The 26,275-nt window shown below is 45.2% G+C and overlaps 1 protein-coding gene across 1 annotated transcript; it reads left to right on the forward strand.

Annotated features, from left to right (window-relative positions):
• The first annotated feature begins 1,947 nt into the window (after positions 1 to 1,947).
• On the forward strand, positions 1,948 to 26,046 carry fam91a1 (family with sequence similarity 91 member A1). Its single transcript, XM_036515677.1, has 24 exons — positions 1,948 to 2,209; positions 2,925 to 3,009; positions 4,314 to 4,465; positions 8,357 to 8,414; positions 9,499 to 9,566; positions 9,960 to 10,073; positions 10,612 to 10,702; positions 14,226 to 14,288; positions 14,700 to 14,806; positions 14,928 to 14,966; positions 16,366 to 16,478; positions 16,983 to 17,092; positions 17,185 to 17,294; positions 17,723 to 17,809; positions 17,977 to 18,103; positions 18,322 to 18,470; positions 19,715 to 19,849; positions 19,972 to 20,085; positions 20,741 to 20,813; positions 21,240 to 21,386; positions 22,668 to 22,775; positions 23,168 to 23,291; positions 23,444 to 23,513; positions 24,085 to 26,046. The coding sequence occupies exons 1-24, from the start codon at positions 2,138 to 2,140 to the stop codon at positions 24,268 to 24,270; spliced, it is 2,502 nt and encodes an 833-aa protein (XP_036371570.1). The 5' UTR covers positions 1,948 to 2,137; the 3' UTR covers positions 24,271 to 26,046.
• The last annotated feature ends 229 nt before the right edge of the window (positions 26,047 to 26,275 follow it).

A 26,275-nucleotide genomic window follows, 5' to 3' on the forward strand; every position in this document is an offset into this window, starting at 1 on the left:
ACTAAGCTAATTTGCGTGTAGATTTTAATGTAATATTAATTGTATTAATGTAGTGTCCTTGTGCTAAGAGTTACAAGGGGTGCGACCAGCTTCACAGTGCATTTTGGGGACTGGTGGCAGGCAGTATTTAAATTAAATGCCATAAACTCAATTTTTAATACAGCAATATCTAAATAAAAAATAAATTCCATGTTATGACATCAAAAATGCTTCCTGAGGGCTTTCCAGACATTTTGTCTGCCTCATTTTCAACTTGTAAACCATGTCAGAACATCCCTTGGCCAATCCCTAATGAAATATTAAAACCCACTACACTACTCCAAAATAATCTTAGTGCAGTTATTAAAAGCTGTAACACTCTATATGCCTTCAAAACTTATTTCAATCTACCTTGCAACAAAACACATCCCGTTTAACATTGCACAGCACTGATAAGAAATTCTTTCTTTTGTTCTCTTCAGATGAATTTAAATATTTTCCCTAAAATATTTTTTCCTTCTGCTCATGTGATGCGCATTTCATTTATCAGGACACATTACATTATGTATATTCTTAAAAGATGTCCTAATACAGAGAAGCCTGCACATTTGCATGTTATCTGTTTATACAGCTGGATAGTTACTAAAGCAATCTGGGCAAAACACCTTACCCAAAGGCACAATGGCACAGCCCAGCTGGGAATTGATCCTGCAACCTTAGAACCCCAACTAAACCACTGTGCAAACCCCCAGTTAGCCCCCCCCCCCCCCCCCCCCCCCTCAAAAAGACAGGACCAGTTCATCACATTCAAGAAATCTGAAATATGTGATATATTCTATTAAATTAAAGCTACTCATTAAACAATCCATTATTTGAAGTCATCCTGTTTGATTTATAATAGGTAGACAGATGATCCTTGCTGATGTCTCATTGCATTTACATGCACACTGTATTCCAGCCAATAGTCCTTCCTCTGGTTATGGTCATTTTCCAAATAAACTGTTTACATGCAACATAAAATGCAACCACCACTAATATTTATATATACATGATAATCAGAGAATCCTGAATGAGCCCTATAAAGAACAGACCTGAATTTCCCTGCTAGTCATCTTATTTGGGAGAACATACTGGAAGATGATTGCTCTTGCATTATCTGGTGTTGTTTTCTTAGCACCTGGCAAAACAGCCTGCTGCAAACAGTTGTCTCCTCATTGCTCCAAAAACTGCAAGGTTACTTTGTTTGCAGTGATGGCTAAATAGCAAATAAATTAGGAGCCAAGATTCCTTGCAAAACATTCAACACCCACTGACTCAACATGATTCTGTGTTCTGTTTAAGGGAAGAATAGAATAGCAACCCTGCTTGCAGACTAAATCACACACATACACGTGCACTTTCACATGGGCAGATAATAGGGGAGATATGGTCATTGGGGGAAAGGAGTTACCCTAATTTAGCTGAATATGGGGATAGGCAGAGGGAATTTAAACTTTATCAAATATTCTGTCTTGGGCGTCATACTAGTGCTGAGATGCAGTTAATATTTGGAGCAAGATAATTCATCTTATCAGCTCTAGTGTAATAAATAAATAAATAATACAGTTATTTTAAGGAACAAATCTGCAAGGTGTAAAATTGTGAATTGTGGGTTGCCATGGATATGGGCCACCCAACGAGCAAATAAATAAGCCCAAGGAGGTTTCTAAACCAGTTCATTAAGTCCATACATTTCAGACATTATGGAATTAATCTGAACGAGATTAACTAAACAATTGGTGCATCGTGAATAGGAAATGTACTCCTCTGCACCAAGTATCGACACAATTATCATGTCACAAGCAGAACACAGGGACTTTGGATTCTGCATTCAATGTACCCTCCTGATCCATTTTCCAATTCAAGGATAAACCATTGGTTACGCCTCTAACGGAAGTGACGAAAATAACAGCGTGACGAACGGGTTGCTTGAAAATGCAATAAGGAAGTGGACATTTTTAGGAAAGGGGGAAAACATCTTCGGACGGGACAAATTTCGAACTTTTTAAGTTATTTTCCGACCGTTTAACGTTCCGGGGGGTATAGTCGTCGTGGACATACCCGTAAGCCCGTGGTTACTCTTCACCGATCCGTGGTTACCGAGAGTAGCTTGCTAGCTATGAATACAGACGTGGAATTTCACATAAGACAGAATTACCCGTGGAATAAACTGCCAGCAAATGTCAAACAGGTACAGTATGTGACCGATCAGCCAGAGGTTAAATGTGTTTGTGTCCCTCGACAATACTGCTCCAGCGATTGTGTAACATTTCGGACAGCTGTTTGCACTGAGCCATCTGTGTCTGTACCTTGTTAGCTGCAATCAGTTGAAGTGATTAACATAGCTAACGTTAGCCATGTCATTCATCCGAAAGCTGCAAAACCGAATTCCATTGCAGTGGTCCATATTATCGTGTAATATAATTTTCCACGACGGTGCTCTCGTGGGTTATTGCTAGCCCGCAAAACTGATGCTAGTATAGGTTGCATGCTAACTGGCTAGCCATGCTTCGTGTCGAGAAGAATTAGCTAGCTAGTAATCAGTTAATTAGTTAGCTGGTAAGCAAAGTGGCTAATATTGGCTGCTGCCTAGCTAGCTAGCTGCACTACAAACTATTCGTAGCCAGCTTGCTGTATAGCTAGTACCAATATCAGGATGATAGGTGTATCTACCGCATTATTCCAAATCTCATCATTTCCTGAGATCCGACACAGCTCTGACGCTCGCTGGCTTGTGGTAAATATTTAACCAGCGAGCAAGCTATTTATAAGCGGGTGTAGTTTGTTTTTAGCTGGCTAGTGATAACTAGTTAAAACGGTAAGGTTTGACACGGATTGCCAAAAATAATGAAGCGCACATATTTTCATTTTCTTATCCTTGCCTTTCCGTTTTTATCATTTCTCAGAGTCTTGGAAACTCACAGCGCGAATATGAGAAACATGTCCTACTGTACAGTATCCGGAATCAGCTGCGATTCCGCAATAACCTAGGTAAGTTGGCTGCACCGGTTTGTCACTTCCAGTCGTTGAAATGGTTAATGGCTGATGCGCACCGCAACAACAATTTCTACAGAGAGAATATGCTCTCAAAACCAGTAAACAGTCTTTTGACCACCTATATTGTGTGGAACCGTGCTGCAGCACATACTGCAACCGATTTTCCCCAAAGAACTTGTTTTCATTAAAAAAATCACATTTCTAATAAATATTTTAAGATTATCATTCGAACCACTATTATTATGTGGTGTCCGTTTTGTAATGAACATTTTTTTGTAATGTGGCCATATATATTACATAACAAAAATTACACTTATTTTGAAGAGCAATTTGGGGCTGCATAAAGAATTTTAACGCAGAGCGCACATATTTGGCAAGTTAATGGCGCATTGCCTGTTTTTGAATAGAAAAGAATGAAAATTATTTATAACAGTGCAGAAAATAACACAGAAAATACAGTAGCATAGGAGGAATTATTTCATAAGAGCCTGTGTAGGTGCAGTATTAGGATTATTAAGGCCAATTAGAAATAACAACTTTGCTGGAAAACCATTTGAACTTGATTGGATGCTGGTTTAGTAGAATTATTAAAACAGTAGAATTATTTTTGTATATATATTCATGTTTTTGTCTTCAAAAAAGTCCCCAGACTGTGCATGTTTGCAGCCTTAAGGCAAAGTTGTTGTCTCATTTCCTGGAAAATGTCAGGGCCTCCAGTTTGCCAATGGCTTAAAGAATAATTTTGTTTAGCCTGGAGGGTAGTAGGATTGATCACTGTCATTGAGCACTGACTCAGGAGTGGAGGACTTTAAGCCCTTTGACAATAATGCAGTTCGATAATGTGCTGTGTTTCTGTTTGTATATATGGGTAGTGGTAGCATCCATAAATGTTCACATTTAAACAATGTATTCATAGCATACATGACAATGGTATTATCTAAGGAGAGATAAGACAGGTTACAAGCCCACGTGAGTTCAGTGTTATAGTATGATTAATTGTTGATGTAGACATAATTGATAGTTTTGTGTTTTCCAAGGACCTGTATATATTTTAAATACATATATATGTATATTTGCACACATGTATATATAGCTACTTCATTCCAAGGACCAAAAACACCTGGCTCAGTCATTAAAATTTATTGTAGGCATAGTCATAGTATTCATTTGTGCAGACATTGCATTCATGTGGGCAAAATCAGTTGGCTGAGCTGGGAATGGAAAAGGAAAAAACTCCCAACTCCCAACTCCTCAACTCTGTGTGACGCACCCTCGCCCCTCCTTCTATTTGTCCGCAGTGAGGCATGTAAAGAAGGACGAGCGCAAATACTATGAGGAACTGCTGAAGTACAGCCGGGAGCACCTCATGCTGTACCCCTACCACCTGTCCGACATCATGGTCAAGGGCCTGCGCGTCACCCCTTTCTCCTACTACATCGGCATTATGGAGGTACACCCCCACCTCTTCCACCTCAGACAGGAAAGCTGCTTGCACTGCCGGCCTCCGAGCTGTAGGGGGCGCTGTATCTGTAAAGGGCTGTGACCCTGTGTGATGTGGCGCTGTTGGAGAGCACAAGTGGTACATGCCAAAACAGGTTTCTCCGTTTTGCTTTGGTTTCATTTCTTGTGAGTGCTGAGCTGGACTGTGTCCCTAACCGTACTCTTTTGGGCTGTTCATTCTGAGTGTGCACGCACTCTGGAAGCTCATTGGCACGGCGTCCCCTCTCCTAGTTTTCCAGAGCAAAAACATTACTTGATTAACCATCATCTGGGCCAAATTGGATATCCCATAGCTCCGTTATCATGGCAGCAGGAGCTCTGCTGTGAACAGTGCGAATGTGAACAGTGTGAACTCTGCTGTTCTAAACTCACAGCACTGAAGCGCTTTAAATACTCAGATATTTTATTATGTTTTACCTTCAGACGTATGAAGTCAAACATAGGCTCTGCATGACTTTTTTAACTGAGTGGAAGAGCAGCGCCGCCGAAGTCAGACTCAGAATAAACAGAAAGTAATATAACTAATGAATTGTGGCTGACTGTAGAGTGATGGATGTCAGATATGATTTGCACAAGACTTGTAGTCGATTGAAGCTAAATAGCATGGTGCATGGGTCCCGTTTCACGGGTTCATTTTGAGATGGTAGCTAACTCGTGAGCATACAATCTCCATTATTATTATTAGTGTTGCAGCATATCCAACATTGTCTCAGGACAGGAAGCTTTGATTGTAAGGCCACTCCTTTTCCTTGTCAAACCAGAGTCCACGTTTTGGTGGAACAGCGACATGTTAAGCTGCAGAAGCGCGAAGGAGGTTACTCACAAAGTACAGACGCAGACCATGGAAAGCACAGTTCATGCATTTACTGTTTCAGAGAGTGCAGATCCCTGCTGAAATTGCCCTTTGTCATCTACACAGATGGCACGATGAATCACTGTGATGGTTGGTGGACTGTGAGGTGCCCGTGTGCTAAAGGTTACCCCAGTCGTGCTGTGTAAAAAAAAAAAAAAAAAAAAAAAAACATACTTGTCAGGTGTTTATGCCTAATGACCTGTACTAACTGGTTAAGAGTAGCCAGCACTCGGCTACAGTAGCAGAGCGCAGGTGGCGGTCCTGTGCTGTTTGGGAGAGAACAATGCAGAGGTTACAAAAAAAAAGTGCCGTTCTGGTTTGGCAGGAATTGCATTACTGGCTCTGTCAGAGTTGCCATAATATCCTCAGAGGCAGGAAATTTAGCCATCATTGCCGTGACACTGAGTCTCCTGGCAGCAGGTAAATTGCATCTGAGCAGGAGCGAGGCCCATCAACACGGAGATATACATTTTTTTTAAACAAATCACAATCAGCTCGTTTCCTGTTGGCCCAATTTTCGGTGTCGCTGACAACATTTAATAGCATCTGTTCAGCCGTTTCTCTGCGGGTCGTAGCCGCATTCTGACGTGGCCAGTGTTGCAGTGTTCGGCCCTGAGATGGTGGGCGTTGGGTTGTCCGAGCACGTAACACGCCAGCCCTGCCGCTTCATCTGTGCTTACAGAGAGGACCTCCACATAGGAGCAGACCAGTCGTCGTGGGTTTGACAGATGTATCCTTTAGTGCCAGAGCATACTCACTTTAAAGGGAGTATTACTTTATATCATTCGGTGACACATTGCAGGGGAAATGTTCCTCAGTCAGTGCTTTCTCGAGGCAATATTGCATCCTGGCTTTGACGGAACTGTGGCGCCAGCAATTCTCACACTCTTCAGGGGTAGAGAGGGGGGTGGTAGTGTAGCATAGTTGTAAGGAACAGGGCTCATAACCAAAAGGTTGTTTGTTCGATTCCTCACTGGGGCACTGCTGCTGTAACCTTGGGCAAGGTACTTAACTCATAATTGCCTCCGCAACTATCCAGCTGTATAAATGGATGTAAAAATGGTGTAAACAAATTGTAACCCGTCTAAGTCACTCTGGAAAAGAGCATCTGCTAAATGTCAATAATGGAATGTAATGTAATGTAGAGAATATTCTGGGGTGAGGAGTGTTTTGGTCTCCAGCTTCCCTCTTGTGCTGATATCTGTGTTGGACAGAACTTACCCTTTAATTGTTTCTGTCTCCCACTCCTTCACTAAACCCTGCTACCAGCAGAGCTACCATTACATTACATTACATGCATTACATACCAGCCTTTGGGTCTATCAGACGTCGGTCTTGGGTCTAGTCGGGCTTCCTTCTCTTGGCGACTGAACATCTGTGACTAAAGACAATTTGTGGTGTGAAACGCCTGTCTCTCTGCATGAATGTGCAAGATGAGTCAGTAAGCCGTAATTGGCCGCTTGTTCCTTTTTGCGGTTTATGTTGTGCTTTGAGTAATTGATGCATGCAGGACATGAAAGGGAGAGTGGCTTATCAAGTGAATTTATCGCACTGCAGAATCGATTGTTTTATGATGACGCTGGACGTGTGCTGCCGTTACAGGCCTCCCTGTGAGATTTAATAAAGAGCGCATCAAATGGACATTCGTAACGTCAGAGACATTAAGTGAAATTTGGAAATGTCTTTTTACCGCTACAGCTACACTGAAGTAATTATTCAATTGCAGAAACTGATAATGATGACAAAAATGGAGAAGTAATAACTTCCCCGTAGTAAATGGTTCAGCCATTAAAATTTTATTTGAACAGCATTTCCATAACAGTAAGAAGCTTTGCAGAAAGTAATTAGTTCAGCACGCATTATTTCTCTTGAGTCATTTCTTTTGAACTTATTAAGGATTGCGATTGCAATCTGGCTTTAAAAGTGCAATAATATTGGTGTAAACACTGCAGCACTAAGATTGGACAAGCTCTGGATGTGTGCACAAATTGCAAACATACGGCCTCATTTTTTTCAGGTAGTTCTTCCTTTGCTTGCCTGTTAGAAGTGGCTTACCACCACGTGTAATGTTTATTGTAAAGGACTGGATAATTCACTGTATTTTCATTATTCATTATGAACTCAGAACAATGTGCAAAAAAGGTGCACTCCTCTTTTGATATCGTCAATATTTAGTGTGTGTGAGATGACAAGGACGTTGACAAGGTCTGTATTATTTTTTTCATTGATCACTATGGTCTGGAGAATAGCCACAGTGTAATGATTTTTTAGACATTTATGCTGTTCAAAATTGTGTGTGTGTAATATGTATGCATATACAAATTCAACTTGAATTAATTTAAGAGAAGAGAATGTTGAAGACTGAGGCAGGTCACAATGCATTGGTCACTGTTTTAACTTTAAAATTTAACTATTTTGACTTAAAAATCATGAAGTGAATCACTGAATAAAGAATTCAAATAATAATTGCAGCCCCATTAATGAGAACAATCCAGGAAATTCATTCCATGACAGATTTTTTACTGTACCTGTGTTTTTTTCTTTAACGATATAATATTTTACAGGGTAGCACAATTGTCAGCTATTGAGTAAAGAGTAGTTTATTTTCACATCATTAACCACCTTAGCATCAGAAAACTTGAATACAAATGCAGAATTTGTTATTTTGAGTTAGAAGAGAGCAAGAGTGTCCTGAGGGTAAAACTTTAGATATGCTTTCTAGCTTTTTAAATTAGTTTTTCAGGCAAAACATTACACATTTATTGAAGTGGAAGAGCTTTTCTCCCCGAGTAACAGTCCTTTAACTTGAGTGACAGTGTTAAGTACTTTTCGCATCCCTCAGTACACTAATCAATCTCGCCCCATGCTGTAGTGTTTGCTCCTGTGGTTCACTGGAGTTCCTTATCTATTGGAGTAATAGCTGCTGTTTGTGTGGATCAGACACAGGAGATGCTGATTGGTAGTGTCTTCCCCTCTCTTCTGTTCCAGGACATCATGAACAGCGAGAAGAGTTACGACTCCCTCCCCAACTTCACCGCCGCAGACTGTGAGTGTTTCCCCTCCCCCGGGACATGGGACAGACCTGTGACGGGACCTCTAGTCTCGTGCCACCGCTCGTCTACCAGGCTGTAAATAAAAGTGCAGGGCCGACAGGAATAATCTGAACACACTGTGCCCTGTCTGGGGTATTTTAGGCCCTTCCTTCGGCCTTATTTGAAAGGCACCGTGGAGGTTCCCCCTCAGTAGATAAGAGATGGTCGTGTGGGAACTGAAGGGAATTATGGGCTGACAGAAATAATCTGAACAAACTGTACCCACTTGGGTGTATTTTAGTCTCTTCATTCGGGCTAATGTGAAAGCCACCGTGGAGGTTCCCCCTCAGTGGCTTAGAGATGGCGGCGTAGGAACCGACGGGAATTATGGGTCCTGGCTGTAGCTGACCCTAGTGTAGTTGCTGGGGAGCTAGACTTGAGGTGTTGAATCTTAAGTTCTTCTATGTATTTGTTCCACTGCTTTCGGGGACAAAATGTAAACGCTGCAGGTTGGCACGCACACTTGTGCGTCCGCTGTGCAAATCATTTAACGTTCTGTCTGGGAAAAGGGCGCTCCTGTTGCCCGGCAGACGTTGCCAGAGAGACCGCACAGCCGCAGAGCGGGAGAGGTGGGCGGCCTCTGGTACATCCGCTCCGCCGGACCGGCCAGCCCTGAGCAGCCTCTGTTCCGTCTCGCATTAATGCGTTCTGTCGCGGGGCTCCAGACGGCCCCCTGGTGGCGGTGTGAGGGAGTGACGGGCTGGGGGGCCGCGGGGGCCGGATGAGTCACTGCTTTGAGAGCGGGGTCTGTGTGTGTGTGACTCAGAGAGCTGGCAGCTGTACCAAAGCTCTCTGCGCCGCCGCTGTGGGGGGGGGGGAGCTAATGGCACTGCCACCGCACTGATGAAAGGGAAACGGAAACCAATTGGTAAATGTGTCGCAATCCAGATGCAGATTTCAGAGGGCACAGTAAGAGAATCTGTTCTGTTCCATTTGGAACTGAGGCTGTCTCGAACACATGGCACTGTTGCTGTTGTCAGTGTTCAGCTGTGCTGGGCGCAGGGCGCAGCACCTAACGATCACAAAATTATTTTGTAGGTCTCAGGCTCCTTGGAATCGGGAGGAACCAGTACATTGACCTGATGAACCAGTGCAGGTCATCCAAAGTAAGAAATTCCTCAGTTTTTATTTTAAGCATTGAATGTATGGAAATATAAATTTTGACCAGGTTTTCCACCCTGAAACCACCCTGAAAATGTCAGTGTTATTTTTGTAATTATTTGAAAAATCACTTCCAAAAATAATCCATGTTTGGACCAAGGCCCTGTAAGAACTCAATTCCCATACTCTGTTTTCATTTAAGTAAAGAGTAACATTGGTTGTGTCCCATGGCACGGTTTCCATTGGTGCAAGAGTATGGACACGCAGGCTTTCTAGGCAACTGTAAAGGATGTTGTTGGGGAAACGCAGGGCTAGAGCTTTGCATGCGTAAATGAGTCAGCACCGGGCACTTCGGCTGTGTTTTGGTACCCGCTCCTGAGCGCCTGCTGTCCTGTCAGAAATTCTTTCGCAGGAAAACGGCGCGGGACCTGCTGCCAGCCAAGCCGGTGGAGATTTCGGTGGAGCCGTGGTGGGTGGCACAGACGGGGTACATCACCGAGGACGACATCAGAGTGAGTGACCTCCTTTTGACACCCCGTCCCACCTGTCTCTGAGGCTCTTTTTGCCAAAAATCATTTTCTTCCCCTCTGTGGCCTCTGAGGCCGCTCAGTCCTTCTTCTTCTTTGCCAGGGCCTTTTGTTCCTGCATTTTAGTAGTTCTGTTTTCCTCTGAGAGTGATTAGTCAAAAGGATGTGTTAATTAACAGGCTAGGTATTGCCTTCTTTGATATATTAGATGAAGCAAAATAAGATCCTTGTGACTACAAGTACTTACAGCTAGTTTGGTCCCTCTTTGTCACTACCTTTTATTTATCGCCTTTTTCTCCCATAGCAATCACTCAGAGGGCTATGTTAATTAACTGGTCAGGCTCTGCTTTCTTTGATGAACAAGACAAAGCCCGATACGGTTCCCGTGATGGCCGTTACTAAGCGGCTCCGGTCTGTGTAGCGCTCGTGTTGGGGGGGGGAGGGCGGCCCCTGGGATCGATCCCCCCGCGGAAGTGCGTTTTTCACTGTCTCTGAGCGCAGCTCCGGCGTCCCTGATTTACAGATCTGCTCTCCGGCGGAGAAGAAGGCGATTGATAAGATGATCGATGCGGGTCCCCAGCTGGCCGGATCGATGGAATACAACGTGGTGCTGAGTAAGTGTCGTCTGTGCCCCCCCCCCCCCCAAAAAAAAAGGTGGCGGCGGCAGGGGCCATCCCTCATGTCCCGCCAAATCGGCCTCAACGGGGAAACAATTTAATGTAATGGAATGGCTCCTGTGACATGGGAGCACAGGTGCACTGACTGCCACTGCTGTTGCGAGGCAGACCGGATTGAGCTTAAAGGAATGGTATCGGACCTCACAACCAGAGCAGCGGCAATATCTCTCTCATTTATTAGTAATTTTACATGCCTTTATTACTGTTCTGCATTTACATTCACATTTATTCATTTGGCAGTCACTCTTATCCAGAGCGAAGTGCATTCGGTAGGGTCAGGCAATTGGTTGCATGGATACTGAATCATTAGGGCCATCCTTGAAATGTAGTGCCATTGTGAGAAACATTGACGGAAGGGGGGGGTAAGTGCTGTTCTCTGCACCGAGTATTAATCCAAAGAGGGGCCTGTGATTGGGAATCTGAAATGGATGTCCTATAATTGTTGTATGGTTCCTTGTCAAGTACCTCCAATAGAGATCCGGCAAACATCTAATGGCAGGAGGTGTGACAGTTAATTTTTGTCTGGGTGGTATCTGCTCTGTGGCGATCGTAACCCCATTTCAGCCCCGAACCACCGAACAGAGTGCTAGGTCTGTTGTCCTCTGACACTGAATTTGATCAGAGGTTAAATCCTCAAAATGTAACGGTTTTAGTCGGGATCATGGTTTGTGGGAGCATTTCCATGTGTTCGCGTTTTTTCGCCTGGTCGTTCATACCCCATTTCCTCACACGTTCTCCACCACAGCACTGTGGTGCTGACAGAGGCTGCTTATCTCTAGTAATGGGAAGTTAAAATGAAATTCATATCCAAGGGCTGAAGGCTGTCCTCTCTCAACCCTTCAGCAGGGGTACAGAGCAGCCTGTTCTGCCGAAATATCAGCGGTCAGCAGTCCCCGGTCACACGGTCAAGGTGTTTTTCTCGCTGAGAGGGAGTGGGCGGATCCGGCGGCCCTGTTCAACACCTCCCATCCTTCTCCTCCAGTGAAACGAGAAGGCCAGGGGAGACATTCTTCAGCGCAAGAATATTTAGCTTGGCTACACTGCGGTTTGCTGATACGTTTCCTACCGGATCTTATATATCATGTGCTGTAAAGGGCATGTGTTTTTCAGACATCTGAATTCCTGCTGTGCCGTTTATCTAAAGTCTGTTTTCATCTAAATTTGCTACAGTGTAGTAACCAAAATAGAGAGAACTGCTGGTGATTTAAAATATTTGAAGATTGGGATTTTTACATAAGCTAGAGGGTTGCCAACTCCTATTAATTGAATAAACTGAGTGAGGAGTGTTGAAATATTAGTCAGAGTATTTGACAGACACACCGTTGACACGCAAAAATATGGTGAGCAGTTAATCGAGGTGCATTCAATTCTGTGACTGCCGTTGTGCATGTTCCTGTTACCATGTTTGATGTTACTAGTAGTGGGTACCCGACTATAGTGCTTGCAGCTCTAGGGGTTGGAGATTCATTCCCCGTCTCTCTTCTCTGGAGTTTGTGGTATCTCCCTTTGTAGTTTTTTTTTTTTTTTTTTTTTTTTCCCTGGGTATTCCTGTCAAAGGAATGCAGCTTATCTTTTTCATTTGTAATTCTTATGTACTCGCTCGGGGGCCGCTAGGTACGCCAGATACGCGCATAAACTCCACTTAAGGGCTTCCCAGAAGAGTTGTGCTGCCCCGTTCCTCATGTTCTATTCTGACATGGGAGCTTAAGTGGCCCATATGGGAGATGCACTTTTGGGGGTGAACTGAGGGTGCTGTCTCCTTTATTACCGAGATGCGTGAGCCCTGCCGCTGCACTGAAGCTTATTTTCTGTCCAGCGCTTGCGTGCGCAAAAAAAGGTGCAATAACAACTGGGTCGCAGTGTGTAGTGTAAATGTTGTGTGTAATTAGGCTACTTTGAATAGAATAAAAAACAGAAACTGAGTTCCTATTTGACAGATATTGATTCTCAGATTGGATTTTGTCCAATTTGATCACCCTGCATGATTCCCAATGAAATGAGTCCCGTTAACTGCGTTTAAACGTAATATGATATTGTCCCCGAGGCTCTGAACGTGTAGTCACGAATGGCGCTTGAAATACATTAGTGAAATTATTATTATTGTCATTTATTGTCATTTACATGCCACTTCACTTAAAGCATAAGTATACTAAGGCGGCAGTGCAGCATAGCGGTAACCAAGAGGCTATCAGTTTGATTCCCTGCTGGGCCACTGCTGCTGTACCCTTGGGCAAGGTACTTAACCCATAATTGCCTCAGTAAATATCCAGCTGTATAAGTGGATAACATGTAAGACTCCAAAACTATGTAAGTCAGTCTGGATAAGAGCATCTGCTAAATGGCAGCAATGTAATTTAATCATTGTAAAAAATGTGCTCAGCTAGAGTTACCAGTTAATATGGCCACCATAACATGCACTTAGTGATCATATATGCTACCACATAAATCATCTCAAATACCGTCCCTTGTCATATGATGTTTTACAAGAGCAAACGCTGAAAATGACTCTGTGCACTCTGTCTTGGCCATGGGGCCATTCCAGTGAGTGTACGGGGGTGTCATCGGCGTCTCAGCCATCAGTACTGAGGCAGTGGTAATAATATGAGGTTCACCGTTTGGCCTAGTGGTCCAGATGAGATTGTTAGCATGCTAGGTAGCTAGTCATTGAGATGAGGTACTTAGCAACCTAGCTAGCTGGTGGTCTGGTCCAGTGCTTCAGAACGCAGACAATGTGGTCGGTCACACTTTTGTAGTGGTGCGTTAGTTCTCTTGCTATGCTGTTTGTGCTCCCCTGTACCGCAGCAACGATTGTTACAAATCTCTGCATAGTACCATGAGAGTGCTGACACGGTTGTCCCAGGAACAGTTGGGAAGTATCTCGGACCATTAGCTGACTAGCGGCCTGAACCGCCACTGGTCCAAACTGATAACCTGAGTGGTCTGGGTCACGGATCAAGTGGTACAAACCCATCAGCGCCCAGGTGTTTCAGCCAGTTCCTGTGCGGGATGCTGCAGCACACAGATGCCTTCATAAAACGCCTCCATACTCAATTTTAAACGGACCATTTCACATGAAGCATTCAACGGCACGATCAGATATCATAGTGGCTGGTGCACATATTCTTATCCAAGTGTGTATGAAAGCATACGCCAGGCTGAATGAAGCCCTCATAGTCTGAAACAAACCGACGAGTGATACATTAGCTGCTGCCTGCCATTTGTACTGAATTTACATAATAATAGGCTAGCGTGACTGTCTGAAGAATAACAATGTCAATCCTGCTGTCTTGGATACAAAGGTCTTTGAGTGAGAGAGCACAATACCGTATTTACTCATTTCTAAGCCACCTCTGGATTCGAGTGGGTGGCAAATGATTATAATTACGATGATTATAATTGCTGTTATGGTTATTTGCATAAAGGAAAAGGACTCAAATTTGCTATTCCTTCCCTCCAAAAGGTCTGTACAACAGGGGTTACATATACCTAGATGTGCCCATATCTGACGACAGCTGTATCTCAGGTGAGTCCCGTTGAATGCGCCCAGTGTAACCTGATGCTAATGCTATTTTGCGCTTCCCAGGATAATCGGCCCTTATTGGGGGTTTTCATAAGATTATGTGGATTACGTGAGCGCACACACGCACGGTGCCAGGCTATTTTTTTCCCCATGTTGCGTTACCTAAAGGCTAAAATTGGAAATGGGGGGGCCCGCGGTAAATGTGTTTGTTCGAGCCCGCCGTTTTTTAAAGGGCCCCATCTCTCTGTTTTTCCTCGGCCACTGAAATTGGGGGTAATGGAGGCTGTGCGCGGCAGTTGATTTGAGGAGGATAATGGCATGATTAGAAATCCATATAATGTGCCGAGAGGAGCCAGAGACCGCCGAGCGGCCGTCATTATCAGTAACAGCCTCTTTGTTTTCATCCATTTCCAGTCCCACCTCTGGAAGGCTTTGTGATGAACAGGGTCCAAGGAGATTATTTTGAGACGCTTCTCTATAAAATATTTGTATCTATTGACGAGCAGACCAACGTGTCTGAGGTAGGTTCTGTACCTGTTCTCCAGGATTCTCGTTCATGTGTTTTTTTCCCTTGGCAACGAAAAGTTATTTTCAGCGTTCTCAAACTCGTGTCCAACCCTCTGTCACTGCTTCTCATTTCAGCTAGCTAATGTACTCGAGATCGACTTGGGCCTGGTGAAGGTATGTGATCACAATGGTGGAAATTGTTGCCTTTTTCTACGGTGTGGCCGCTGTAAAATGATGCTGTTCTAACTGACCGTGACATGTAGCGATTTTGAAATGGTCTTTTAAATTGCCACAGACAAAATGGAGAGGCAATTTCACACTCCCGCAACGGTTTGATGTGGCTCAGAATGGTGTCGGAGTACAAAGTTTGTCTCTCCTTGCCCTGAGTGTAATGTACCTTGATTCTGCAATTATAAAGGAAGGCAGGAGTCCGAGTGAATCTTGCTCTTTTGCGGTTATAAATTCCGTGTTGTTGAGTAGAAAATTAAAACGTATCTTTGACTATGGGTCAGTAGCTGGCTAAAGTCAGACTAAACATTTGAATCCAATGTTCCTGAGTCAGCAAAACACCATATTACTATGACTGTGTCTTGTTTTCTCAGATACCTCATTATTTTGGTAAATACTACATTGATGAACATGTGAATAGCTGTGTCAGACCTCACTGGTGCTGTAACGAATGGAATCAGTGATGAAGATTATTACACTGAAAGTGGGGTGTTTGTATCAGGTTCTGTTCATGAACTGCACCCCATTTTGTTTAGGAAGAACACAACAGCTTATCGAGTCTCTGACGTGAGTCGTTTCTGGTCTGCGTTTGTTGCCTGAAGGAGCTCTTTTCCTCTGAGGGGCCGGTCCCGTTTTTCCGCTTGGCCCGTTCCTGACATTTTGCGCTGCCTGGGCGTGATATGGATTAAGCCTTAGGTGTCCGTCACCGTCGTGGGAGGACTCCTCTGTCCCAGAGCTCATCTCTCACGCTTCACCGCTCCTTTCTCTGGCTCCACGTTGGCTCAGGCTCTCTGGACTTGGTGACAGGGCTGCACACCCCAACAAACCGTCAGAGCGACCGGATTGGCACTGAGTCACCTCAAGGCTGGCCTCCTTTAGCAGGCACAGTTCTTTCGGTTTGACCCACAGCAAATATCTTTTTTTTTTTTTTTTATCCTGACGTGAAATTTTTGGCACTTGGTTACCTTGAACAACCTTTTGAGTTCACAATTTCCTCTTCTTTTTACCTCAAAGCAAGTGAGATGAACTTTGCACTTCAGGGCTCTATCGCTGAGCTTCATTTGTATGAAAGCTGTGCTTTTGACCTTCTCAGCACTCGCGGTGTTGCGAAAAAATTTAGACAAGAGGTGATGTCAGAGTTAGGGGTCAAGCACAAGTGTAAGGCAGGTGAGGAATTATGTATTACACGTATGGAGGTTGTAATGCGTTTACAGTCATAGTGGATGAAGAGGACATAGGTATGGATTCTGTGGTGCTGTGACCTTCAGTTGTGAAGGAGTAGACATATGGTTTGATTATCTATGGAGAGGTGCTGCATTTTTTAATTCTACTGTGCTCGGTCCAGAACGCTGTCTCCATGTACTGCCGCCTGGGCTTCGCCCTGAAGAAGGGTCAGGTGATCAGCCCAGACAAGCTACACCCAACTTGGAAGAGCGCTCCCTGTGTCAACAGGCTGAAGTAGGTGTTAGCAGTGACCTCATGTTCTATAGTGGTCAAGTGGGTGACTGAAATTTTTGTCACGGTCAAGTAGGTCACCACCTGATCACTAATGGCGAAGTAGCTGTTAGTGGTGAGCCCTTGCTCCTTAATGGTGAAATGGGTGTTAGTGGTGAACGCTTGCTGTCTAATGGTCAGGTAGCTATTGGTAGTGACCGCATGCTCCCAGGCATTCAAACATGTTTTACTGCATTTTGAGCCATGCACAATGGGGGCTGTGTACCTAATGGATGATAAAAACACCACTTACAGGATAAATGCTTTATTGTACTGTGACTTAAATTCTTTAAAATAAGTTTAACGTTGGATATTTGATTTTTAACATGAACTTAATAGTTACTAAAATGTTTAAATGTTTAAAATATATGTTTAATGTTTAAAATATATACATCACATATAATATGATAAAATAATGAACTGTTAATAGCAGTCTATGGGGCTGACTATGCCCTCTCCCTCTGACAGAAGCACGATGGACCCACAGAAGATGCTGCTGTCCTGGGAGGGAGGCAGCCCGGTGATGGAGGCGGGGTCTTCAGCCACTGACACGGACACCACCAGCCTGGAGGACCAAGGTGAGAACCCCCCTGCGCCTCCCTCAGGTGCTGTGCTGCTTGCTATTGGTGGGTTTCAGTCAGGTGACCGGTGTGTCCCTGTTGCCGGGCAGACACGGCCAGCGTGAGCAGCCTGAGCATCCCGGCCGGCCCCACCAAGAGGATCGCCTTCCTGTTCGACTCCACGCTCACCGCCTTCCTCATGATGGGAAATCTCTCGCCCGTGAGTATGCCGGCACCACGGACAAGGGCAATAACACTTACACTAGCAGCGTTAGGACTGTGACACCATTAATGCATTGACCAATGGGGTTAGGACTGTGACACCATTACTGCATTGACCAATGGGGTTAGGACAGTGACTTCATTACTGCATTGACCAATGGGGTTATGGCTATGACACCATTAATGCATTGACCAACAGGGTTAAGACTTTGGCATCATTAACATGTAAACCAATAAGGCTTAGCGCTGTGACACCATTAGAAGGCCAAGTGGTTCTGCTTGCCAGCCCAGGTGTGAATGTGTTTGGTTTGTATTCTGTTATTTTTTATAGAAACATTAATACAAGTGACTATAATAAGGCATAACTACGTGTAATTATGTGTTGCTGCTTGCTCAAAGTTAGAAAATGACTGTCCTGTTTCCCAGAACTTGAAGAGTCATGCGGTCACCATGTTTGAAGTGGGGAAGCTGTCGGATGAAACTTTGGACAGTTTTTTGATGGAGCTTGAGAAGGTAAGAGTAGAGGGGAGTGAAATCACTCACCATTAGCAGTGGTTTCATTTCAGAGAGGCAGTGAGGGAGAGTGATCAGTGTCATGCTGTTTAATGTAATACTTACACACACGCACATATACACGCATACAGACCCACCTCATGGCTGGCTGCGTTTCTCCCTTTCAGGTGGAGAGCACTGCAGAAGGGGAAGCTCAGAGGTATTTTGACCATGCACTGACCCTCAGGAATACCATACTGTTTCTGCGCTACAATAAGGACCTGACCTCTGACCCCGACCAACAGCCAAACATAGGTGAGGAATCTGCTCTGCTCTCTGTGTTCCTATACCCATAAGCCACTGAGAGAGATCAGTCATGGTTTGCCCTTAAGATGAACTGCAGCTGAGCCGTTGTTTGGATGCCAGCAACAACTGGGTTGATGCTCTCTTTTACTTCTGTAAAGAAGATAAGTCTGTAATCTGAAAATGGATTTGTGTGTGTGTGTGTGTGTGTGTGATGCATGCGTCCCCAGGCCTTCCTCTGGACCTGCTGCGCTGTGAGAGCCTCCTGGGCCTGGACCCTGCCACCTGCAGCCGCGTGCTCAACAAGAACTACAAGCTGCTCGTCTCCATGGCGCCGCTCAGCAACGAGATCCGGCCAATCAGCAGCTGCACGCCCCAGGTAAGGCTTTGCGCGAGCCCTCCCCGAGCCCCGGGCCGCGCTCTCGGGAGGTCAGGTGGCCGCTCCCAGCGCCGCGCGGCGCGGCGGGTGTCGGATTGCCTTCGATCGCCGAGCGTGACTCCGGCGGGAGAGGCGTTTAAAGCCCCTGCTCTCGCCCCGTTCGGTCGATGGGACGCAAATGCAGGCGCGCCGCCAGGGGTGCCTTTTTTTCCCCCCGTGTCACCACGGATACGGAGGCTCGCTCGAGAGCTTTCCAGAACGTCTCTCTTATCCCGTGTTCACACCTGATACCAGTCGGACACAACACGACTGTGTGTGTGAATTATTCATGAACTGTAATTCTGCTTTTAAAAAAAGGGCACTGAAAAGAGAGACGATTATAGCTCTCTGCGGTCTCTGTGTTTGAACCTCTGAGGATGGGGGGGATCACAGCGCCTGCTTTTAACGCTGTTAACTGCTGGTATAAAAAACGGCAACAAAAATCAATCCGCTGTGTATCTGCGATCTGGAGAAGCAGCAGAAAGTGTGTAGTTCTAAGTGGCTCTGTGAGTCTTTTTTTTCCCCTGTGTTTGAAGCCCCCCCCCAGCCCAGGGGAATGATGGGCTATTGGAGTGCAGGCCTGGATGATAGCAGTACACACAGTTCACACTCAGACTGATTCATTAGCTTAATTCACAACACGCAGCCATGTCCACGATATCTCAAAGCATCCAGTTCTTTGATATGCATCGAATACGATGTAACATCTCCAGCCGACTTTATTATGAAATGTTTTGTTCCACCGAGACATATTTTGTTATAACTTTTGTCAGATTTCTTTTTAGCTTCAGCACTTATTACCAGATATTACCAAGGAAGATTGAAATGTTCTCTTTTTCGCCATTAAATGCGCTTCTGCCAAAAGAATGGAGATTAATCTAGTCATATTCAACAAGTCTGTTGTTCAGTAACGTCTGAAATGATCTTGGTGTTTAAGAAATGAGAGCAAAACCCAGCGTGTGGCCTGGCCATATGGCTCTGAAATGACAATGCCCTCCCCTACAGTGATCCTCCATCTTTGCCAGCAACCCTCCATGCAATGTGTTACCTCGGCCTCACTCCTTCCAGTGTTTGTATCTCTGCCAGCAGTAACACCTACACACCTCTCAGGGGTTAGTTTCATTGTGGTGCCGTGCTGGCTGGGTAGACTGGAACCGAATGGACTGTGGCCGTGTCTCTCACTGTCCAATGACGTTGTTTGGCAGCACATCGGCCCCGCCATCCCAGAAGTCAGCTCCATATGGTTCAAGCTCTACCTGTACCATGTGACCGGGCAGGGCCCGCCGTCGCTCCTGCTGTCCAAGGGCTCCCGCCTCCGGAAGCTTCCGGACATCTTCCAGGCGAGTTCAGCCCGCCGCCCAGAGCCCCCTCGGGGCTTCACGGTTTCAAAGGCGTCGGCCCGGGATCGCTGAGTGCGGTACGGGCTTGTGAATGTCATTTAATTCCGCCCATGTATTTTTAGGTTTATGACCGGCTGCTCATAACCTCGTGGGGTCACGATCCTGGCGTGGTGCCAACGTCCAATGTGCTGACGATGCTGAACGACGCCCTGACTCACTCGGCTGTGCTGATACAGGTGAGGGGAGGCAGAGCAGTCTGTCGGAGCGGCCAGGAAAGTGACTCATTTGCAGCGAATGGAGACCTCACCTTTTACCCTTAACAATACGCGCAGTAGTCCAAGTACTTGAAGTGGTTACATATTTGATTTTGATTAGAGTAATATTAGATTAGGGCAACATTTTTCTTGAAAATATTTGGCATATCACCAGCTTTCAGCTCCAAAGGTGATTGTCCTTAGATGCTGAAGGAGGGCGCAGAAAGAGGCAATGTAATGACAGGGAATGCAGCAGATCATTATAAAACACCTACAACCATCCATTTCCATTTGCAGAATAATGTGTTTAAAGCTGCTGTTTCAATTTGCTTCAAGCAAACAGCCGAGGGCTGTCATGGCATGCGAGAGTCAATGAGTGAATTTTCGTGTCATTTAACCTTTTGGGATGGGATCAGGGTGGGTGCTCGAAGATAAGTCTCTCCTGGGGTGTTTGAAATTATGGTATGTAGTGTGTGTGCTGGGAGACCAGAAGGCAGAGCCTGGTTTACCTAGCATCACCCAGCGCAGAGAGTGTAGTATCATACAGAGTGAATAACGCTGCTCTGTACTGGTCCGGTATGTGCAGAGTGCTGGACCTGCTATGATATTTACATGACCGTGTCATTGCATTCCGCAGGGCCACGGGCTGCACGGTCACGGAGAGACGGTTCACATCCCCTTCCCATTCGACGAGGAGGACCTCAAAGGAGGTAACTGAAGAGTTTCCACTCTCCTCATTTCAAAGATGATACTACATACTTATCAAATGATACCATCTCTGCTACACGCCACTTTACTGGCTTACTGTATTAATGCCATTTACCAGGCTACTGGTCATGACATTACATTACATTACATTACATATTCCCTTAGCTGGCACGCTTATCCAGAGCGACTGGCACAACTTGCATTGCTAGATACTAACCATTTATACAACTGTTTGTATGTTTACTGAAGCAATTCACGTTAAGCACCTTGTTCAAGGGTACGATAGCAGCACCTTATCTGGGAAATTACCCTGCAGCAGTACAGTAATGCATTTTGGCTGAAAGACTCCAAAACTCCTTAACCACTATAGCAGAGAGCCAGCGGCTGTCCCAAATGCGTCGCTTCACGTACCCGTGTCTCTCCCCCAGAGTTCTCCTACTCCAACATGTGTGTGCACAAGGCCCTGAGGACGCTGCGGGAGCAGGTGGACCTGGAGCACCTGTGCGGCTACATCACCATGCTGAACCCCACCAACCGGCACCGCCGGCGGCTCAGCGAGTGCTCGGACGGGAGAGGTCAGTGCCGACCCTCACAGGGTCCTGCCCGCCACAGGAACCACACTTATCCTCACAGTAAGGCACCGGGTGTGCATGGATTCAGAACCGATGACCGGGCAGTGGCTGTGGGTGATTCTCATTCACATAAAGTCTCATTCTCATAATGCTGAGAGGCCTCGCTTATCTTGCATGATTGACATGGACACTTAACCTTGAGTTTTAGGTTTAGGTTAGGGTTAGTTTTGGGGGTCAGGTTAGATTATGGTTTCAGAGGAGTAAGTACGGAGTACGCTATAGCCAAGCAAGCATTGACTTGCATGTCACTCATGTCGCACATACGTGTATAAGCTACTCCCACAAACATTTGGCTCAGTGGTTTCACAACTGAGGTAGTCGTGGCTTCTAGCCTTTGCTGATAGACAGTCTTCAAGAACATGGCAGTGTTCACTTGGACAGGGGTTGTCCCAGTTGCTACAACTGTATGATTACAGATATTTGATTGAACATGAAAATGATATGGTGGTATATTTTTAGTCTGTAAAGTAGCCATGATAATTCATTCCCCAGCCTTTTTTAGTCATTAAAGTGTTAGGATGCATGAAAGGGAAGACCGAAGGCGATAATACCTTAAAGTTGACTCTCTGCCCTACATTCTGGGGCACGTTTCAACAAACCTCTGATGTTCTGTTGTTCGTTTAAAAAAACAAACTTCAATTAAAGTGTCTGTAACAAATCGTGCGACGCTTGAGGGCGGGTATAGTCAGCCTTTAGAGCTGTGCATGGAGATTCTGAAGTTAAGGAACGTTAAAATGTAATTTTTTGGTGGAGCGGTGCTTTAAATAGGAGGCGGAGGAGATGCCAGTCTTGTCCTCTCCGCTGTGAGTCACCTCAAGGTAAATTACCTCTCGTGGCGTAGTTAGGAATTCAGTGAGCTTCAGAAATCGCTGATCAGCACAGGCATAATTACATTACAATGTCATTATGCTTTGAAACGGGGCGGCTCCAGTCTGGAAGCTGAGGGTGCTGGTAAGTTTGAAACAACCCCCAAAATCACCGTACTTCTGCAGTATCAGACAAAGATGTGACATCGTCGAGGTGTAACGGCGATTACAGACGGTTCAGTGTTGAGCGCTATTGCGCCCTGCATGGACGGCTGTTCAGGCTCAGATTTCGCACTGTCCTGATTGCTCCTTTAGGGATTGTTAGGAAATGTTTGAATGTTTGTTTTGTTCTGATTGTCTGGCAATGTCAGGTGGAAAGATACAGGATGACCCGGACATGTCCTCTGTTCTTTTCCAGGAGACTCCGAGCTTGGCGGAGGGTTCGATGCCAATGGAAGCACAGAGTCCTTCGAGCTTGTCACCGAGGAAAACAATGGTGATGCGAACAAAAAGTCGGGAGCAGAAGGTAGGCGTGGCCCTCCCCCCACCTTCTCCCAAGTCCCAGAGAGGACCTTTCTCGAGCAAATATGACTCATGTGATTGGCTCGCAGACCTTCACCATTACAGATATGCAAATTATCCACCCTACTCAGTCCCCCAGGAACACTGACGGACAGGGGCACCAATTAACATTTGAAATGAGCTCTAGCTGGCATGTAAGTCTTTGTGAAGTCTGAGAGATACGAAAGAAAGAAAGAAGAAAGAAAAAGAATGAAAGTCTGAGAGAAATTCACTGAAGGCAGAGCAGAAGTCCATCGCAGTTCTGTAAGCGGGCAGGGGTGTGTAACTGTGACCTCCCTGTTTGAGGCCCTGAGTGATGTCATTGTTATATGCCAACCCCACCCCCATCCCCCAAAGTGCCCTCGTTGGAGGAAGAGTGGGTCCCACTGGAGTTGTGTTTCGGCATGCCCCTCTTCAGTTCGGACTTGAACCGGAAAGTGTGTCAGAAGATCGCCTCACATCGGCTCTGCGGCAAGGACAGGTAAGCATTTTCCAGTTTGCCTCTCGTCTTTCATGCTGATTATCGCACAGATGAACTCTTCATGGTCCATTCCGTCTTTGAATTTTCCTGTGCGTCCTTACAAATATGAGAGAAAATACAGTGGTGTAAAATAGATTTTTTTTCCATTCCAGCCTTCAGAAACTCTTACATTCCAGCCGAAAACTGTCCTTGAAAGTTCTGAGTTTTGTGCAGTCATTCCAGGTAAGACCATACTGCTCTCCCACTCCCAAATTCTGTGTGATCGCAACAAAGAAAGTAAAATGAATTTTTCAAGACTTATGAGGAAATGTTTTATTTCATGCTCTTCTGGACATAAGTGCTTACCAAGAAAGAATGGCCGACTCGGCCATAATTTAAAGCCTGAGTCATTTCTGAATATTTGCCCGCCTGTCCATCACCGTAGGTAACCCTTTCCATCGAATGCCAAAATCTGTGCTAATGAGAATACGGTAGTAAAAATCACAAAATAGTAATGAGATAACATATTCATTTAGTCTAATAATTGATCATGTAAAGTGATTAAAGGTTCAGTCTGTCAGCATTTGTCACACCTGGACCAGAGTTAGTTGGCATTGGTCTTTAAGTTCAGTCAGTGGAACTGTGTATTCATATTTTAACACCTTGCTGGTTATTCCATTACCTTCTGTCTTTGTGAGGCCACAGCGTTGTTGGTGTTCTCCATGGATTGCTTGTGTCTGATGGACTAGATTGCTGGAATGAAATGCTGTCCCCTGTCTTGTGACACGCCGTCTTGTCTTTGCGGTGTCCGCAGGAGAGCGGCCAGCCTGCTGACCTGGAGGGTGGCGTCTCTGGGCCCCTGAGCCAGCCCTCGGCGGAGTCGGGCGTCCCCCTCCCGGCACGCAACCTCCTGTTCAAGGATGGCCGCCTGAGCGAGTGGAGCGGCCGAGCCCCGCCACCTCTCCACATCTCCGCCCTCCAGAAGGAACAGCCCGCCTAAAGCCCCGCCCCTTCTTCCTCTCCTCCCAGCCCTCCTTCCCTGGAAGAAAAAAAAAAAAAATCCCAGTTACACCAAGCCCCTCCCCTTTCTGGTTGCCCGCTTTCATAAATACCTGGTGTTGCTTTGAGGTGTACAGATATCAGGTCTGTACCGCTGGTGATGGTGACCCTGGAGGCCGCGAAAGGAAGCGCAAGGTAACGCCAGCGCCATTTATCGAGACGAGCGCGATCAGGTTTTTAACCTTTCCAATCTGAAATGCTTTCTGTTGAATGAGATTATGCATAAAATTGTATAAAGTTTAAAAAAAAAAATAGTCTAATGCTGACCAATATGTGTACATGGACTATGCCTGGAAAATATTTGACTTCAAGGACCAAGCCTGTGGCTTAGTGAAGCCTCTCAGATCTCCCACTGAGATGCATTCTAATGCATTCTAATTCTCTGTGTTTTGTCTCATGTAAGTAACAAATGCATGATCCCGTGCAGAAGGTCTGAAGGGCATGTGGATCCACTCAGCCAGTGAACACTATGTAGATGGCATTTTAATTTGTACAGCACAGTGCTCCAAACTTTGACATGTGAAGTATTTATGTGCTGAAGAAAACGCATTTCCTGTACATTGATTTTTATTTCTCTTGTGGTTTGAGTTCACCATAATTTCAAAAAAAGAGCAGTTCGTTCCCCGAACAGTAGGTGGCGCTCTTTGCTATGGCTTATGTCTGCTCGGTTTGGTTGGCTGTGGAGCGGTGTAGCCAAATGCACTATTTCTCTCAACACAACAGTACTTCCTCAAGTTGTGGGAACACCAAAGACCAGTCTCTTTGTTAAAATATGTTTTTCCTTAATTTTTTCCTCCTTTCTTTCTCCTTGTTTGTTGCCTTATTTCTATATTTTTAGCAGGTGCCCTGTAGATTGCCAGCTCCACATTGCCTGTATCCCAGGAATGCAGAGCAATGTGTGCCTCACTTTAGTGAGACAGTGAAGCAACAGGTGGGATTGTGTGTTTGCAGCATTCTGGCATACTGAAAACATCTGGACGCAACCATATATATAAGAATCAACAAAGCATATGTATATGTATATATATATATATATATATATATATACTGTATATATTTATCACACATATTTTAGAGTTTAGTGCTGGTCTAGAGATGGCAATTTACAGGTTTGAAGTTGATTCGGGCTTTTTTCCTCAGTTCTCTTTTTGCCTTTGAAGGAGCTGGCTGTGTTTCTCGTTTCTGACTCTCATGTTTTCGGTTATTATGGTAAGCAGGAGGTCCTGGTGCAGCATGATGAGTGTTAGAAACTGTTCTGCGTGTGTGCGTGTGCGTGCGTGCGTGCGTGTGTGTGTGTGCGTGCGTGAATGTGTATGTGTGTGTACAGTTACACCTTTCACACCTCATTACCCTGGAACTTCAAACCACCTTGACCACCCCTCCATCCTCCCTCATCCCTCAGTCCAAAAAGAAGTTCCTAATACCAGTCCTTCCCCTGAGCCCTGCCCACCACCCCTCCCCCTTACATTGATCCATCACAGTGTTGGAGAACTAATTACCAATAGTTTTATAATGTCAACCTGCATTTTAGGAATCTATGTTGTTGCTTGTTTGATGGGACTGTGAACAATGCTCTTGTAACTAAATGGGTACAAAAAAAGGTGACATTCCTCTTCACACTTTCCAAAATGATATGTGTTATTATAAATTAATGTAAAAAGTATAAAAGAATATAAATAAACACACAGAAATTCCCCCAAAGGTTTTGAAATCGTGCTTTTTTCCACCCCCAGAAGCTCTGCAGGGATTGCGTGAGCTCCTTGCTGTATCTCCAGCAGGGCCCAGACACTCTTGATCCACTGTCTCTTCCAGCTGCAGTAATTACTCCACAGAACCACAGAACGCGTCACGACACCAGGAGCAGCGAAGTTCCAAAGTGGGTCACGGCGTTCGAATACTGGTGTCCGTCTATAATTCCGCCTGAGCCAAGGTTGCGGGGAAGGAAC

This window comes from Megalops cyprinoides, chromosome 21 (genome assembly GCF_013368585.1).
Source record: "Megalops cyprinoides isolate fMegCyp1 chromosome 21, fMegCyp1.pri, whole genome shotgun sequence".
In the NCBI taxonomy this organism is placed as follows: Eukaryota; Metazoa; Chordata; class Actinopteri; order Elopiformes; family Megalopidae; genus Megalops; species Megalops cyprinoides.